General features: G+C 37.5%; 1 protein-coding gene and 1 pseudogene across 4 annotated transcripts in view; one reads left to right on the forward strand and one right to left on the reverse strand.

Annotated features, from left to right (window-relative positions):
* Window positions 1-425: 425 nt before the first annotated feature.
* Window positions 426-19274, reverse strand: part of STK38 (serine/threonine kinase 38) — a 35479-nt gene continuing 16630 nt past the window's right edge. Inside the window, exons 6-14 of one of the 4 annotated variants that reach the window (XM_011354532.2) lie at window positions 17876-17999; window positions 15614-15768; window positions 12509-12611; window positions 11616-11677; window positions 5548-5665; window positions 4342-4465; window positions 4030-4125; window positions 2961-3055; window positions 426-2467 (exon numbers count right to left, since the gene is read on the reverse strand). In XM_011354532.2, coding sequence (XP_011352834.1) covers window positions 2337-2467; window positions 2961-3055; window positions 4030-4125; window positions 4342-4465; window positions 5548-5665; window positions 11616-11677; window positions 12509-12611; window positions 15614-15768; window positions 17876-17999 — 1008 coding nt within the window. In that variant the 3' untranslated portion in view covers window positions 426-2336. The remainder of the gene's footprint in view (window positions 2468-2960; window positions 3056-4029; window positions 4126-4341; window positions 4466-5547; window positions 5666-11615; window positions 11678-12508; window positions 12612-15613; window positions 15769-17875; window positions 18000-19274) is intronic. The other 3 variants (XM_011354531.2, XM_023527534.1, XM_023527535.1) reach the window with 3 other exon arrangements.
* On the forward strand, window positions 9796-9914 carry LOC111736221 (annotated as a pseudogene).

The following is a 19274-nucleotide window of genomic DNA, read 5'->3' on the forward strand; positions in this document are numbered from 1 at the left end:
GCTCTGGTGGACACGGGGGCGCTGAGAAGTCTCATCCTGGAAGCTTGTGACATTTCTGGTCAACCCCAGGTTAGGAAAAAAATGGAGCTAGGTTACAAGTAGTTGTACGAAGGGTCCGCCAGCTGACAGCGCTTTTGTCAGCAGGTCTCCCCCTGGCCTTACTGCAAGGGGAGAGCCCACTGCCCTGTAACACTGAACCAGGTCGAAAGAGCACATGTGTGAGACACGTGTGGTGTCTATATGGACACCAATTCAGAAGACTCATTCTTAGGGAACAAAAAAAGCAGATCCCAGCTTCCCTAAGACAGAAAAACACTGTTTAAAGATGGTGATACAGTGTTCCAAAGGGGTTAAAAGAAGCCACCAGTACTCTGCCTCTTTGAATTACAAGCCACATTTGCTTTAGAACACATCACAGATTACACTACTATTTTCACACAGTTTATTCCAAAGTTCAAAAGTTAAAATGTGGACATTTCTCCCTAAAACAAATTGTCCCCTGCCACTCCCCAACACACAGACTATCACCACTCCTGTTACATCTCTTTACCCATGCTTACCACACACTCTTGCAAAACATGTGGGGGTCAACACCCCAACTATTTGGTAATACAAAGGAACTACAAAGTTACACAAAAAAATCTCATTTACTTCCTTTTCGCCATTAGACCATGAATGAAAGATTAAGGGGGCAGTCACATTACCTTCATCCAGAGTCAATACTTTACTAATATTCTTTTTTCTTCCTCTAAAACATTAAAATCCAAAGCAGTTTCACTTAGTACTGTAACTTTTTGATATTCCATTTTTCTTTTCTGAATGGCTAAGCTAGGACATACTTTCTTTTCAAAGCTATCTTAACAATGTCAAGACTGGCAATGTCAAGAAAACAGTCTCCCAGTTGTAGCTTGGCCAAGACGCTCTGCAACAGCCAAAGTTACCACACAGGTGCAAACGATGCTTTAAGAGTTCTCAAAATTTTAAAAAGTAATAATGAATTAATATGGAGCCTCCACATTTTTCTGATGCAGCAAAATTCCTCTAAAGGTGGTGGCAGTTGTGAAAGAGAAGGCACTTTGTGCTAAAATTCAGAGGGTGTCTCATGAGAGAATGCCACAGCAGAGGCCTGGTCAGCCCAAGCTGCAGGTGACCCTTGAGGGTAGAGAGAAACATCCCCTAGGAAGGCATCTGCAAAGGAAAAATCTGTAATCATGATTCCAAGGCAAAATGGCATTTAAAGTCGGGAGAGAAGAACTACCAAAAGAGAAGACAAAACACAGTTGCACCAAGGATTGAAGAGTGAACTTGTTATGAAGATCTGTAGGCTGGTTTTGCACTTTGTATTGGGCTGGTTCCCTCACCACTTCCAAGGAGGTTCTGGAGACTGAGCAGGAGCAGCACTTTGGCCAAGAGGGTTCCAGGCCTTCTGCCTCTGCCTGGGCTCTCTTTGCTGTGTTCCCAGGAATAAACCAAGTTCCTGTTGGCAGCACTTGCGGGTGTTGCTGGTCCACGTCTTGGGGATTTTCTGATACAGCCACGAAGAGAAAGTGAGGGTTTGGTTTTCCACGTGACCCGGGACTCCTTGGCAATGCCCAATGGCTTTGGGGGCCTTCTGAGAGCAACAAGGGATCAAACTGGTATTCCCCCATCAACACTCAGAAGAGCAGCAAGAGTATTTAGATGGGTGGGAGGACAGAAATCAATGGATTAAAGGTCTTTATCCTAGTACCATATATAAAGTGCACCATGAATGGAGGCTATAAAAGCCACTCGCCCGAGGCCGAGGTATGGGGAGAAACTACCCTCACCACCCTGTTAGAGGATAGTGGATCATTTCCTTCAGCCAGAATGCTGGCTGCTGAGACTTTCGTTATTGCTGTATTTCCTTAGTACTGTGGAACTTTCAGCTGTAAAAAAAAGAAATACTTGGTGGGCTTGGTAGAAAGCATGTCACAAAATCACAGGAATTGTCTGATATTCAATACATTACAATCTCAATAATGCTGGATGATGGCTGTTTTTCCCCTTCTGATGAACTTTAGGAAAACTCAAGTTTTTTGAAGAAAAAAAACCACCTATCATATTGGCTCATGACGCCTCTGAAGAAGCAAGACAGCTGCTTGTGGCCAATGTAGTAAAAATGGTTCTTTTTTTCCTACAGCTTTTCAGATGCATTAAGGAAGAGAATCCACTTACTATCACATTTCAGGAGAGTTTACCATGACATACAAGTGGGTTCCATAAACTTCTTGGAAGCAATTTCAAAAAAGTGTGTGAGAGGAAAACTATGATGTTGTACAAAACACTGCTCCATTTAGGATTCCATTTCAAAGATACTATTTTGCTGCTTTCATATAGGAAGGTATTGCCCCCCGTGCAGTTAGGCCTTCAAAGCGCTTGTATGTGTAATTGATGAAGACCCAGTCTTTGTTCTTGTAGTCAGTCTCAGGGTGATTACTTGTTGCCACTGGAAAGAAACAGATGTGAGAGCAGATTCACTGCCTTACCCCGATGGACTACTCGGAACGGAAGACATGACATTCTGAAGAACATACCACAGTTTCTATTTGGGAAGAGTTGTTTTTCACTCTCTGCGAATTTTCTACATTTGCTTGCCTATATGAACTTTGAGCCTCATTTTTCCGACAAATATTTTTAAAGTTTTATTTTCCCCTGTCATTTTAGGTTGCTTAAACTTTAATTTAATAAATAACAACAAAAGAACAGATCTTTGGGATTTACCCGCCCGGTTGAGAAGTCTAAACATGGAAGTTTGTATTCATCTTCCATTCAACAAGGTGTCACTGCTACCCAGCAGCAGCACTGGAAAATACTTACAAAGAACCTGAAGATCTGAAGTTCCTCTCCACGTTCTCTACCCTGATTTATAAATATCACCCCAAAACTGGGGGAAAATAATGCGCTTACAAGGCAGCAGGAGGCAGTGTTGGCAATATTACCTGTTGGCTTAAGAATATCAGATTCTGGAAACTCATCGAAGTTTGAAGTATCATCAATGCTTTTGATTTCAATAGATATTGCAGCAGGTCTCTCTCTGCCAAGAACAGACATGCCAAAAATTATTATGGTTAGTAATTATATGGATCATACTAATCAAGTCTTTCTCCAAAAGAGACCCGTGGTCTGACATGAGTAGACTATCCACTGGCAGGTAGAGTTTATTTTCTCTGAAAAGCTTATGACCACTGACCAACTACACCACTGACTATGTCCATACAAAATAAATTACAATGAAAAAATATAAATAACAATTATTTGTAGATAGAAAAAAAGACAAGAATAATGAGAAATTAAAGTCCAAAATTAATGCATTCCCCCTGACAGCCTGCCCCATCTGCTAAAAAGGGAAACTGGACCTCTAAGAGTCACCTCACGTAGCGCTCTGCCCTTCTACCAGAGGTGCCAACAAGTAGGGTGGCTAAAAATGCGGCACAAAGGAGGCAAAGGTAAAAATCACGAGGATGCAAATCAGAAAACAATTACAAAACAGCTGACAACTTCGTCTTTGGCTTAGCAACCAACAAATGCTCAGTAAGATAGTATGGGATTGTGGTAGGCTATGCAGGTTCTCATTGCCATTAGCAACACTCTACAAATGCCAACATAATGATTATCCCCCTCCCTCTCCACTCCTCTCTTCCCAATGAGCCACTTCTCATCCCAATCCTTTGTCCACTCCTTTCTATCTACTAGTGATATTCCCTACCCTCTGGGCAGAGACAGTCCTGCTGGTGGTCTCCACACTAGAGAGGCTGGCGTGTTCTAGGTAATATAGCAAGGGCAACACTATGGAACCCTAAGTTCACTTTGTAAATAACTGTTGTGTTCAACACATCTCATGGCACAAGGCCAAAAGGAAGCCCCAACTCAGGAAATTCAGGAAAAGACCCTGAATTTCTAAGAAGCTCTCTTCCCTTACTTGGATTGCCAATAATGGTGTTTCCAAATTAGTATTAAGCAAACTACAGATTTGCTGAAATAACTCTGAAAGCTTTTATATGCATATACCTGATATGTTCCCAGTCAACGCCTTCAAAAAAAGAATTACTTTTGATTTCCTCAACTCCAGGGGCTCCAATCCTATGTTCCCATTCACAGCAAAATCTGGAAAAGACAGAGGCCTTTCAGCGTACCTCAAGTAGTCTGTTTGGAAAAAGAAGAGGAATAACCTCTTTTTTAAAAAAAAAAGAGGTGGGGGGGACTGGGAAGAAGCATGAAGCAGACCCAGAAAATAATGAAAGCCAAAAAAAAAAAAAAAAATGGATTCGCTTATGTCAAAAAGCCTGGGTGGAGGCAGGGGAGATGTTCTCTGACTGATACCTCAAAATCAGATCCTTGGCTTTCTCAGAGATAGGAACTTCTGGAGGAAAAGTCAAAGTTTCTTTCCAGTTCATCACCTTCTTATATGTCTCTTGAGGGGTCTCAGAACAGAAAGGTGGGTAGCCTGTAATAAAAAAGGAACTCGGAGCTTTTACATCCCAGAAGTCTGAATCTAAGATTATTCTCCTTAATACGATTCTATAGATCTATAATGATCATTTATGTCCTTCTCTCCATAACATGGACAGGATTTCCACTCTTCCCAGAAATCACCTAAATCAATCCCTCCTCCACCAAAAACCCAAAGTGAAGTTGTACTTCTGGTACCACTAGGGAGCCAGCTAATAGCTGGAGCTGGGAAAAGAAAGGAGGACATAAGCAGAGTTGCAGATGTGAGAACCACGGTGTCCAAAGAAGAAATGAAAGGATGAAACAACATCATTAAGAAATGGCTCCATTCTAAGAATCCTTATATGGGTAAGGTGCCAAACAAGTTGAATAAGAAAAAAGCATAGGTTTTAAAAATGACTACTACCCCTCTTTTGAGAACTACAGACAAAAGGATAAATACAAAACATATTACTCCACCTGCCCACCACACAGATTACATCCACCTCCAAAAGTATCCATCAAGTGTTCCCAAAGACAGGACAGCCAAACAGACGCCACACCAGCCATCACACAGACTCGCTTGGTACCAGAACAGATATACTTACTCTCCTAGTGCTCTTAGGCATATGGTCACCCACCCCTCCCCCGATGTGTCCCCTAAATGCACAGACATATCATCTGAATAAGAGGGAGAGAGGTCAGAGGGTTCCATGCTTTGAAGGCTGTGAGAAAGGACATAGCAAATAAGAAGAGCATATGAGGCAATGCCCAGGTAATGCTCTCTGCATACCATGGATGTTTAATAAATGCCAGTGACTGAAAGAGCTACTAAATGGAAAGGATGAAAAACTAGAAGAAAAACATGATAAATCATCAGCACAGCAACCACATGATGCCTGGATGCCAAAGAATATAGGAGGATAAATTTTATGGCAGAGAATTTTCTACCTGGGAAACTACTTTGAAAGACAAGGCAGAGTGTGTGGCGGTGGGGAAGGAGAGTGCTTAGATCGCCCCAAATTTAAAGAGTTTATTACCAATGTAGGAAAATTTCCTGGCTACACAAAAAAAGCCATCTGAAAGCATGCAACTTACCGATGAGCATCTCATACATGATCACCCCAAGCGACCACCAATCACAGAGCTTGTTGTACCCGGTCTGCATGAACACCTCGGGAGCAATGTAGTCAGGAGTACCTACTGTGGAGAAGGCCTGAAACACGTACCACATGTCAGGGAGGCCCAGCTGCCCAGAGGTCTGTTCTAGAGACCAAAAGCTACCTAGAGCTAGGTCTTCTACAAACCAAACAAGCGGAACAGCCTAGCTATTTAACAGCCTAGCTATTTAATGGCAAGCCTGATTTGCCAGAGCACTTTTGAAATGAACAATAAAGTTCACTAAGTTAGAGGTACTTGTCATAACAACTAGTACCATACCCAGTGTCAGGCTCTGTACTTCTTATATGCTTATGAACCTAGTCAGTCCTAACAAAACTCAGCAATGAGGACCTTAGTAACCTAACTTTGCAGATAAAAAAATCTGACACCCAAAATCGCTTGCCCAAGGCCTCAGAACAAGTGTCAGAGCACAGTTTGAAAATTAAATATCTTGCTCCAAATTATCCCTCCTTCCACCACATATATTCTTTGACTTGAGAAAATCATAAAGGGAAGTTTTATTATCAAAAACTAAAGTTCTATCCTATAGGTCAAAGGCTTATAAATGTCTATTTACCAAACTTATTTATATAAATAGTTCTTAGAGGAACGTTTTCTAAATTCAAGTAATCTATTCTCATATACCAGGACACAACACCTTCCAATATGCTCAGCACCGGAGGGATTACCACATGGAAGGCTCTATTTTAGGTGCTGTTGATATTACCTAACTTCTAAAATTAAAAATTACAGCTGTGTTGTCTTTTTAAAATATTTATTATGAAATACTGTAAACATACAGGATAAAAAGCACAGACAATATAACACTCGTATAACCATTACCCATATTAAAGAGAGGTTAAATCATCTGCCATATTTGTCTCAGATCATTTGTCTTTTTAAAAGAAACAAAACTAAAGAAACTACAGAAGCAATTAAAGCCAGATAGTCCCTCCCTACCTCCCCACTGAAGTTAAAAATACCCCGAAGTTGCTGTGCTATGCTTGTATGAATATTCACATGAATGACAAATTACTCTTGTACATTTCAAGTTTTAATAAAGGGTTTCATACTGTACTGTATTGCTCTACAATGCTACAACTTGCTTTTAAGTTCTAGTTCGCCCATTGTACTGTTGTACACTATTCCATTATAGAAATAGCAGTGTTTTTTGTCCACTCTCCTGTAAATGGACATTTATACTGCCTCCAATGTTTCACCATAACAAGTAACACCTGAATAAACATTCTTTTAACATCTCTTGGGCACATGTGCAAGAATTCCTCTAGAGAATGTAAGAGAAACAGTATCGCTGGGTCTTGGATTAGGAGCATCTTCTACTTAGACATCTTCCAATGTCCTCCGAAGTGGTTTATATCTATTTAACGCACCCCCAGTGGAGATGAGCTCCTGATGTTCCACAACTCACCAACACTTGGCTTTGTCAGATTACCAATTTGATAAATATAGAATGGAATCTCACTGTTTTAATTTGCATTTCCCTAATTTCTAGTAAGGCTGAGTGCATATTCATATATTAATTAGCCATTCGGGTCTTTTTTCTGTGAATTTCTGTTCAGATCCTTTGCCCATTCATTTTTTGTTACATTATCTTTTTTCTTATTGACTCGTAGAAATTCTTTATGAATCCGGGGCATTAATCCTGATTCAGGACATTAATCCTTTATAGTTTTACATATTGCAAATATCTTCTCCCAGTCTGAAGCTTATACTTTTTAATTATGATTTTTTAAATGATGTAATATTTGCCACATATCAAAAATGTGTAATCATTAAATTATAAAGCATAAGAATGAAAATGAATATTCATGAGTTCATCTGAAGAATCAAAATAATACCAACATCATTAAAACTAAACATGTACTCCTCCCTATCCCATCCTCCTGCCTCTTCTAATTCCTATGCTCAATTTTCTGTTTATCATTCCAATATTTTTAGAAATTTAATTTTGCCACATTTCTATGAGATCTTACTGAGTTTTGTTTTTGAGCTTTGTAAAAATGGTATCATTCTACTTGCAGTCTTCTGCTATTTGATTTTTCCTCTCAATGTTTTATTTGTAAAATTAATCCACATTGTCACATGTAGCTGTAGTTTATTTTTATTGCTGTAAAATATTCTATTCTGAAATGTAACCATGTCCTGTTGATGGGCACTGAGTTATTTCCAATTCATTGCTATTTTGAAAATGCAATAAACATTCTTATACATGTCTCCGGATTCACAGGTGCAAGTTTCTCCAGGGCATATGCCTAGGGGTAGAAATGCTAGGTTGTAGGATATACACACGAATCGTAAGATAATTCCACAGCAGTTGAACCATGTGGCCTGTTTTTTCATTTTTATATTTCAATATAAAGTTTATTTTTTCCTTAAAGTAGTAAAATTATCAAGTTGTTCTTTATGATTTGTACTCTTGAATTTAAAAAATACTTCTTTACTCTGAGATCATAAAGATCTTACCCTGTATTCTAAAATTTTCAAAATTTTACTTTCCATCTACAATTTATTTTTGTTTATACTGTAAGGCAGAAATCTACTTTTTCCATATACATAATTGTACACTGTTTTCTTTTAAATACACATATTAGGTAACATAAATGCCAGAGCTTTTTTTTAAAGCCTTAAAGTCTGAAACATGGATTGGGCCTTCCCCGAGAAGCAGAAATATTTTCATTCTAATTATAAAGGTTAATAAACTACAGAAGCCCTTCAATTTAGAGACTAGATTTATCCCAGGAAAGCTGAATGTTAAGTAAACCTTATTTCTTCAAAGATTTCTATTATAAAACCAAAGTTCTATTGCCATGGGGAAAGAATTCCTTCTAGATACTAAGGTGTTATAACATTCTTGGAGTTATAAAACATGGCCAGTAGCAGGCACAAACCTGTAGTACAAGGTAATACTCTCACTCTGGGACTAGAGTCCTGTGACTTAGGAACTCACTCTCATTTTACCACACTGGTAAGTATCAGGTAGTAGATATTTCTAAACTAGGGACTGCCCCCTTCCCAAATCTTTGTCTGTTTTCCATACCAGGGTGTTCTCCAACTGCAAGTTCTTAATACCTCAAATCTATATCCTTTTTCCTTTTGTTGGCTGGGTATTTATAGATTTAATTAGAGCTGCACTCTGAAAAAGCTTTGTTGACTGTTAACAGTCATTTTCAAACACATGATATGTTCCAACTTATGATTTCATTTAGAATTTTAGGGGAAATAAAGCAATTTCATTTCCTACTCAATCACTTCTGTAAATTCTACACTAAAAAAAAAAAACTAACAAAGATTGGATGCCTAGATGTACTTCATCTCTTACCTCTGTGGTTTAATAACTTAAAGCTGACATACATTTATTTCCTAATCAGTTATCGAGGCCTAAGGTTATCCACGACCACACAGCAATTTAAAACATTACAATATGATTCGAGCAGCCAAGGAGTGAACCTTAAGCCTCTACTTTATTCAGTGATTTTCAGTGGACTGAAAAATAATGGGCTGGGTGAGCAATGTATTAGGCTTAACCTAGAGCAGTAAATTTATGTTAAGCATTAACTAATATTAACCTTCTACTTGATACTAGCTGAATGGGATCACTTATAAATGGTCAAAAGCACAGGGTTAATTGACTTTTTAAAGTCTGAGAGGTTACTTTATTTTCTTCAAGTTATCAAAATAGGTAATAGGAGGATGACCTTAATATGGTTCCATTTCTACTATAGATAAAAAAGGCAAGAAGCTTAATCATAGCATGAGAAAAAACATTTTAAACTATTAAAGGACATTGAACTCCAAATACGAAAATTGTGAAATCTCCTTCTTTATAGACTTATAAGTGGTTCCTAGTAAGTCTGACATGACCCTTTGGTGTGTGTCAAAGAGCATAAAGCCTATCTCAAAGTATAAGGATTATTTAAGGTATTTAAGCTTAATTACCCCCCAAATAAGTATTAGTACAGTGGCCAAAGGTTAAATCTTAGCTGGCTTTAAAAAAGAAAAAAATCACAGAAGATTCCTTACTTTTAGTTAGCTTCCAAAACATAAGTAAATATCAGTTTCCCAATAATACAGGAGCTATTGTTTAAGAAACAGTCTTTTCCTTGGAGAATCTATCTTCACTGCACAGTAGAATCACCCACAGTCCTTATAAAGATCAGATACCCAGTCTACAGCCATGCCACCCTGAACAAGCCCAATCTCATCTGATCTCAGAAGCTAAGCAGGGTCGGGCCTGGTTAGTACTTGGATGGGAGACCACCTAGGAAGACCAGGTGACGTAGGCATAAAAAAATAAGGGAGTGTAAGCTGACAAGGACCTTGCAATCTGTGAGGTAAACCAAGGGTTGCCTCATCTAAAAAAAAAAGAAAAGATCAGATACCCAGACTATACCCCGAACCAAGTGAATTAGAATCTCTGGGGATGGGATCCAGACATCGGAATGTTCTTAAGTTCCCCAGGTGATTCTGATGTGTAGCCAAGGTTAAGATCTACAGCTCTATGGTGAGACATAATAGAAGCATCTGACTAAATTTGTTTCTAACCCTTCCTAACATTCCCTAACCCTTAACAAACCATTTAAATAGTTTTTCAACCACATATACAGAATTTAGACATTTTTTAAAGAGTATCAGAGTGCCTAAAGGAGACTACGATGTGACTATACTAAACTTAAGTAGCCCCAAGTTGTTAGAAAAAGATTATCAAAATTAATTTCAGTTACTGCATCTCCAAACTTGTTTAAGTTGATGCCTCTCCCAGGGCCCAGGTTTAACATAAAAATCATAACACTCAAAGCATGGTCTGAGGCCCACTGATGGGCCTCAAATAAATTTCTTTTAAAAAGCAAGACTTTCCTTTGATTCTTTCTATCCTACAGGCTCCCATTTTCACATATGACTGACAGCTACTCACTAGTGACCTACTAAGTGAGTTATTAAAGATACTATAGAGAACTCTAATTCAGTATTTTACTAAGAAGTCTGGCTGAAAAACAATATTTGGCAAACCTGCCAAGTTGTTATTATATACACTAACAAGCAGAAGTACCACCATTTCTAGATAATACATGTGCATGATCATCTTTCCAAGTTAGTCATAGTTTTCCACTGCTGCTAGTCTTGTTTTCTAATAACCATCTGTTAGTTTAGCTTTACCATCATCAATTTCATTTGCTATGGGTTTCTAGCAAAGCCTAAGTATGCAGTGATATACATTTCTATTATCTCTAGTCAATAATTTTCCAATAACTAGACATTAGGACATGTACATTGCATTTCAAATATGAACCAATGAATCAGAATAAAAGTTTGTTAGAAAGCAATATTTCACTGGTGAATTTGCATTATTTAAATAACTTCCAATATACTATCAAGGCATATCCAATGTTATTTTTTAAGCTTGTGGGGCATAATTTAATGTATAGACACTCAAATACTTACAAAGTAAATAATAAGTATTTCCCTTAAATTTCTCTCCAATTTTTAACACCAAGTTCCTTTTTCTACCACAAAGCAGGAAAGGGTGGGGCAGGTGAATTGAAGTCTTGACTTGATGAAGTAAATCAAATTTTTAGAAGTTTGAGAGTGACTCAAAATTTTAAAAGTTTGAGAACCATTGCCTTAAAGCTCTGGGCAAGTATCTATACTAAGTTTTATTTTGAGAGACCTCCAGATTAAATATAGCCCCTTTACCACCATAAAAATAGGGAAAAGGTGAAACAGGAAAGAAAGGGATTGTCACCAATGAAAAAGGTCAGAATGAGGTGATCCAATGAAAATGTCACAACCAAACAACCTAATATTACCTACCCTACTTCAAAAGATTGCATTTGGTGCTACCAGCATAACAGTGCTCTATTATGATAATCTTAAAAGCAAGGGATAGATATGCTGCAAACATTTATGAAATGCAAATTTATGCACATGTATTTTGAACATATTCATATTTGGTTTGTAGCATTTAAGAAGCTATAGGTATTACTTACTAGCTGACGTCTATTTCTTTTCCAGGTTTCTGCTTTCCTTTTGGAATTCATGTTCTGGAAAGCTAAAAGTGGAGAACACAAGGTCTGATCAAAGTTCAGACAAGAACTTTTACTTCTTTTTTTATCCTCTGGTTCAAACCACATGAGCCCTAAAGTCTGCCCATACATCAATAACTCTGGGTGACACATTCCCCAGCAAGTCTGTAAGCCCAAATCAGAGGCTCTAAAGCATTTACTCAAAGAATTAGACAATGAGAGTTTAAGCAGCACTTCCATGTGGATCATATGTCCAGAGTGGACATGGGCAAGCCTTAATCGGAATTACAAGGAATTTAATCAGAATTGCAAGAAATTCAGTCTCATCAGAAGCAAAGGTCCTAAAGTAGACCTAGAACATTCACAATTTCTCAAAATTACCATCAAATTTCCAAGAATATTAACTGTTGCATAATCAGAGACTTCTGAATTTATAATAATTATCTGACATAAACTTCTCGAAGATGAATTGTCACTTTACTACACAGTTTCAATGGTTTGATAGTGCTGGAGTGGAAGTAACACTCATAAAGATAAATTTCTTTCTGCCATGACAGAAGATAAACCTAACCTGGAATTGTTCTCAGGACTTTTTGTTCTCAGGACTTTTTCCTCTACTTCCCCAAATTCCTCTCCAGGAACCTTCTCAGCAGAGCTCCAAAGCAAGCTCTTTTGGTGGTACTCACCTTGCCTCATCATACAATTCAAATCACAGGCAAAGTTGGGGAGGTTTTTTAATTCTCTAAAGACTCATAGTGAGAATCTCCTAAACTGTCCTGCATAATCTGGTTACCAAGGGAACAGCTCCTCTAGGCCCAGTTAAGGATAAAAAGGCTAACATCACTGTTAACACTTACTGAAATCACTGGGGAGGCTGTGGTTCAGATTCCTATAAAATTCTGTCCTATGTGCTTTTTTCAGTCCTGTGCAAAGGCCAAAGTCAGAAAGTTTCACATGGCCCTATGGGGAAGAAAAAACAAGGTAATGGATGGATGAACATTCACGGATGTGGAACAGAATGTTATCTTCTCTAGCTCCTTGCAGAATCCATTACAGCTCCACAGCCAAAGTATGCTGTCTTTTTTTCTTTTATTACAGGGAAAACGTATATAACAGCAAATAAATTTTTATAAGATCACCCCAAATCCTATTATATTAAAAAATTTATTTTTATTTTTGCATATTCTTTTTGTCCAAATATAAACATTTAAACATAGTTGAAACCTCCAGAGTATCTAAATTTTACTATTTCTTAAACTAATTCAAATATTCTTCTGTTTCTACAGTCTTCAAAATTACCACTGTTAATGTTTACAGATAATATTCAAATGACTTAGTACATCATGGTTTATTTAACTATCTCCCTAATACCAGATGCTTACCTCATTTCTAATTCTTCACTCTCATGTTATGTGGATTACAGAGAGGGCCTGTGTTCTCATTCCTAACCATGCCTGGTATAGAAGACAGCTGTAATAAATGTTTGTTAAATGAGGAGTAAATGAACAAATCTTTGCTCATATAGTTGCTTCTTCTTTTAAATTATTTTATTAGGGTAAATTCCAAGAAGTAAACTATTCCAAAGACAAAGGGAATAAGCTTATTACATAGTTCTTGATAAAAGCTGCCATACTGTATTCCAATCATAAGTCTCTGATTCTATCATTCCCCTCAAGAAAAACTCACACCTCTTGGGAGCCAGACACCATGCCTTAATTGTGTTGTCTCATTTGTAACTCTTAAGCAGCACTTCTCAGACTGAGTCATTAAATGGCTTGCTGGTAAAATGGCAGAACCAAAGTCATAAATCAACATGATCTTCCTCCCAAGACCAGGATTACCTAACTTTTTCACCCCCCTGATCTCATCTGGAAAATGGGGATAATGACATCTTCCTGGCAGGAATGATGACAATTAATGCATACAAGGCTCCTAACCTTGTGCCTGGCACATAACTCGCCCTAAGAAAGAGGTAGGTGTTCTTGGGGTGGTAAAATTTTAAGTAGAGAAGGAGGTAAAACCAAAAATAGGAGAGAGAATCCTGATGCTCAAGGATCTACACTGATCAAGGTTGCATAATTACAAGTGGTGTGGCCAACGCTTGGGCCCCAACGACTTCAACATCTGTGGTCTTTTTATGATATCACCTTCCTTCAGGCCCTAATATACAAACTTCCCAGAGTACAAGGCTATAGAAGCCCTGCTCAGATGGGTCAGGTTTTATTTTTTGATTTTAAAGAACTCCCATTAGATTTGACTTTGTGTGTGTGTGCACATGTGCGAGCATGAAAGGTAAACTGCCTAACAAAGATAGCTTTTGAGCCTATTAACCTTTTTTTTTTTAGATTTGTAAATAACTTATTCTATAAGCCAAGGAACAGAGTTTAATTTGTAGTTTTCATAATTACACATTTTACCTGGACACCTCTAAGAAAGGAGTGTATCTTAAAGACTAGTGCCTAGAGCAAATGCTATCAAGCCCAGATTTTCAGAGAATTGTGTAGCTTACTCTGAGTGTACAGCAAAAATTCAAAACTTCTACATTTTCACTTCTACAAGCCATATGGCTAAACACATAAATGAGCTCACTTGTAAGAACATTTTTCTATAAGTTTGGGCTAGCACAATATAGAGAACAAATGTGCATCTAGCAGGGTTCCCCAATGCTCCTCAGTTAGAGTCACCAAGTTCTTGACCTTCAATGTTTCCTGGACCCAAACACAGACCACGGAGTACAAATAAGCCAGCACTAAGACACCTGGGGCACAGGACCAGGGCACGTGAGCCCAAGACCAAAGTAGGGCCAGTGTTTTATTAAAAATATATCTGAACTTAATCACATAGAAAAATACTCTCATATACATCAACATTTTAAAAGCAGAATACCAAGCTATTTACTTCTAGGATGCTAACTGTATATAAATTATTGATACAAACAGAAAAGGTAGAAAAGCTATTATACCAAAATGATGGTTATCTCTGAACAATGAGATTATAGGTATTTTTCTTTTTTATAACTTTCTGTATTGTTCAAACTTTCCACTATGTATTATTCTTATAATGAAGAAAAAAGCTATTAATCAGAAGAAATTATCTGACAAATTTGCCCTCTTAAAACAGAAAGCAATGGTTTTCAAAGAGAGAAAAATCAAAATTTCAGGGTTTTCAAAGACAGCAAGAAAAAAGAAAATACCCTAGGAATCAAATTTTCTTTTCTACTTAAAAATTCAGTCGAGACAGCATTTCTGTGTAATAGAACATAACATTCCGGAATTTTAGGGTTGGAGGGAACTTTGGAGCTTTTCTGAATCAATATATTCACTTTACAGGTAAGTGAAGTCCACAAGAGGGAGGGACTTGCCAAGGGGTACCCAGCAATCTAGTAGCACACGGATTCTCTACTGATTTGCTACGAACCTAAGAACCAATCAACTATGCTCATTTGCATGTCAAATAATAAATATAAAAAGGCCATTACTGACTCTTTTTTAAACAGATGGCATAAGATTTGGAACCTAAACTTTGCTGTTGTTGCTGCTGTGCCTTACTTCCTGGTTGTCTGGGTTCCTTGACTGATGAGGCTGCCCAACAGAGGGATGGATGTTCAATAGGTAACACATTCGTATAGTTAATTATGTGCTGAGAAGATGATTATCTTTGGCTTTAGTACAAAATAACCTTCTAAATCAATTTTACTCTTAATAATTTTCAAAAATGCCTTTTATTTTTAAAAGGAGCATTCAAATTATAGAATCATAAGCCTTTCAGAGAAAGGAAGTAACAGCAAACTTACCTACAAAAAAGAAAGAAAGAAATACACAAGGTAAGCTCACAGTTCCACAGCTTCCCTACTGCGATTACCACAGTAGATGGTAAACTACCACAGCGCAGGTGTTAAAGCAGAAGCTGCTCAGATGGGTAAATAAACAACTGGTTATGCTGCTAGCCATCCTCCACAGTACCTTGCTGTCCAGAAGAAGGTTGTCTGGTTTGATATCTCTGTGGATGAATCCAAGCTGGTGAATGGAGTCTATAGCTAATACTGTTTCTGCTATATAAAACTGAGTCTCCTCTTCTGTCAAGGTGTCTTTTTTCATCAGTAGAGTCATCATGTCCCCTGGAAACAAGAAGATACAAACCACCACACACACAAAAAAAACACATGGGTAAGTGCCAGTTTTCAGCTGTGTCTTCCCTATCTGCCAACATTAGGCAAGGCTAAATAGGCCTCTGCTGTGTTCCAGAAACTGACCCACACTATCACTATGGGCAGAAATGGTAAGTAGTTTCTAACATTTAAAAAGTAAAATTCACAGCTATGGAGAGCAAAGCACCTAAGCTAAATGATGCTGCCCACTGAGCTATAATTTCCATTTTACTTAAAGAAAGAAAAGGGAAATTTCTCTCACACTAAAAAAAAAAGAAAAGAAAAGAAAAAAAAGTAAATTGGTTAGGATAAATTTTAAACTAGCGAAAAAAGCTACTTTTAATTTTGTCTGCACAAATATCTGCAAACTTCTCTAGAATCAAATGGCATTTCTGCATAGGTTATACTGCTATTGTTATAGAGAGAGGCTGAAATACCAAACAAAAATGTAAACATCTGAAGAGGCTGAAAACAAGCTCTTCAATTTCTATTCACAAAACACTAGAACAAATAAAAAGGTGGATTTCTATCTAGCAAAGTGCTAATAACAAAAAATAAAAATAAACTGAAAATGCTCCATGCTTGAATTTCTAATAGTGCCTTCCAAAAATGCACGCTGAACACCTCCCTCGAACAGTGGGGTTTTTTTTCCTCCAGTGTTTTATTATAGGTATTTAAAAACACAATAATATACTTTATGCAACTTTTACAACACAGTATCAGTAGTTTAGCAGTTAAGAGGTAATCTCAGTTTTCTGCAAAGTCAAAATTTAATTATTTCTGCTTAATACTAGCAACATAAAATGGCAAAAAATCTGATCCTAACTCAACAGTTAGACAAAAGCAAAGCAAAGAAAAATAGGTATAAGTAGTTTAAAGCTAAGAGAAACATTTAAAGCTAAGGAAAAATTCGGTTTAGATCTCATATAAAGCCATTTGTTAGAAAATAGGAAAAAGTGAATTGAAACATTGAAAAATGAATTCCTATTCACTCCTGGCAGCCACACATTCAATCTGGAGGCACACCAGAGACATGGGGCAGCACATTCAGGCCGGCTCTAAGGTACTTGTGTGGTCTTACACTGTGGCCCAGGAGAGCAGCCAATGGCCTCACCTGTGCGAGCTTGCCCAGATGATCAGAGAGCTCAGGCCAGATGGTCTATGGCTCTGCCGGCCAGCTCCACCGAGTGCAAAGGGCAGGGTCCAGGAGACATGAGAAGCTATGGAAGATGGTGCAGGTAAGGCTTGAGGAGACACATGTCAAGGGGCTGGTGACTGAGCTGGTTCTTACTCCTACTTAAAACTGGCATCTAAATAATAAAAAGTTTCTCCTCATTCTATCAGATTCTTGTCTAACCTTCATCAATTCTTGATAAAAAATTATTGATGACCCTAGATGTAAACTAAAAGGTGTCAAAATATCAAAACAGTATGTCATAATTATATCTGCTTTGCTATAGAACCAAAAAAGAAAAAGTTGTCTTTTTTTCCCACCAGAGTTTACTCACAGTTTATCTGCTCACTGGGCAACAGATTGTTCCCCAGAAGAGATGGTATGTCCTGTTTTGTGTCTACTTTGGAGCTGTCTTAGGAGATGCACATGCTAAGTCACACAAAACTTGAAATCTCAGAAATGAGAAATTGATTCTGTCTACTAATATAGGCAATGAGAAATTCACTCCTTAGTAACAAGTTATAAAAAAAGAAACCAAAAAGTTGAAGGAAAGAATATTATAGTTTCAATTTTGTCTCTTGGGTAACTGATTATACATGATTCCCATTGACAGGAGAGCAGGCAGAGTCCCTAGTTTATTCCTATATCTTTAGAAAGAAAAAGAAAAGAAAGAAATGTCCATCTGAAATCATGAGAATGAGTGAGAAGGTTACTTTTATGGCACTAAGAATTGTGGAAAGGCACCCCAGCACAAGACAGGTTACTGACTTCCTTTACAGACCTAAAAAAGATATAGAAAGTAACTCTGTGAGCACAATTAAAAGTAGAAAGGAGGGTTAATTGAGGTGAGAGAGAAACCACAGAACAAAAAGGAAAAATGACCTTTCATCGTCATGTAATTACCTCCAGGCAGGAACTCCATGATTAGGTAGAGGTTTAGCTTATCCTGAAAACTATAGAACATTTTCACAACCCACAAACTGTCTGCCTCCACTAGAATGTCACGCTCCGCACGAATGTGGCCAACCTGGAGGTATACGCATTTGATTAATGACAAGCTTGCTCTGCTTTATTAGACTGTATATTTGTTTAAACAATTTAAATACTATTTTGAGTATTAAATTGTGATGATGCAAAAGATCTAATTTATGCTTAGGCAAACCTACTTACTCAAAATTGATAACATTTGACTCGAAGGTATTCAGTAATAAAAACTTAAGTGATGAAAGGTTTAAAAAATGGCAAAATGAATGGCTTTAATGCAAACAGCAATTTTAACAGGGCTATAAATTAAACCTCTGATTAGTTAAAATAACCATTATTTTGCATATCTGTTTGTTCTAATACAGTAGTGCCCCCTTATCCGAGAGGGATACATTCCAAGACCCCCAGTGAATGTCTGAAACTGAGGATAGCATGGAACCCTATATATTATATACTATGCTTTCTCCTATACATACATACCTACGGTAAAATTTAATTTATGAATTAGGCACAGGTAGAGATTAACAACAACAACTTAAAATAGAACAACTATAACAATATACTGTAATAAAAGGTATGTGAATGTGGCATCTCTCAAAATACCTTATTGTATTATACTCACCTTTTTACTTAAAAGAAGCACTTTACAGTTTCTCTTTTGCATAACTGAATTGCCAGCATCACTGCTCTTATACTTTGAGGTCATTATTAAGCAAAATAAGGGTTACTAGAACACAAGCACTGCAATACCATGACAGTCATTCTGATAACCGAGATGGCTACTAAGTGGCTAATGGGCAGGTAACAAATAGAGCGCAGATACACTGGACAAAGGGATGATTTAAGTCCCAGGCAGAATGAAGCAGGATAGTGCAAGATTTCATCACACTACTTAGAACAGTGTGCAATTTAAAATTTATGAACTGTTTATTTCTGAAATTTTCCATTTGATATCTTCAGAAGACAGCTGACCACAGGTAACTAAACTCGTGGAAAGCGAAACTGTGGATAAGGGGGACTATTGTAATTTTTTATGATAAAAATAAGCCTCAAGATGAGGCTCTCTAAACAAATCCTGGCTCAGGCCTGCAAAGATATCTACAATGACAGTGCCCTGGTTGAGAATCCTAGAATATACCACAGTATTCAGAACAGTACTGTGCAGAGTATATGCTCAATGAATTCTTACTGAATTGAAAAAGAACACCTAAGAAATGTTACAGATTCAAATTTATAAAGTTTCCAGTTTCCTACTTTTACTGAAATATCTAGTTAAAGAGACCAAGTTGCCAAAGGTTTGGGAGAACTGATAGAATTA

Source organism: Pteropus vampyrus, unplaced genomic scaffold (genome assembly GCF_000151845.1).
Source record: "Pteropus vampyrus isolate Shadow unplaced genomic scaffold, Pvam_2.0 Scaffold18, whole genome shotgun sequence".
NCBI lineage: Eukaryota > Metazoa > Chordata > Mammalia > Chiroptera > Pteropodidae > Pteropus > Pteropus vampyrus.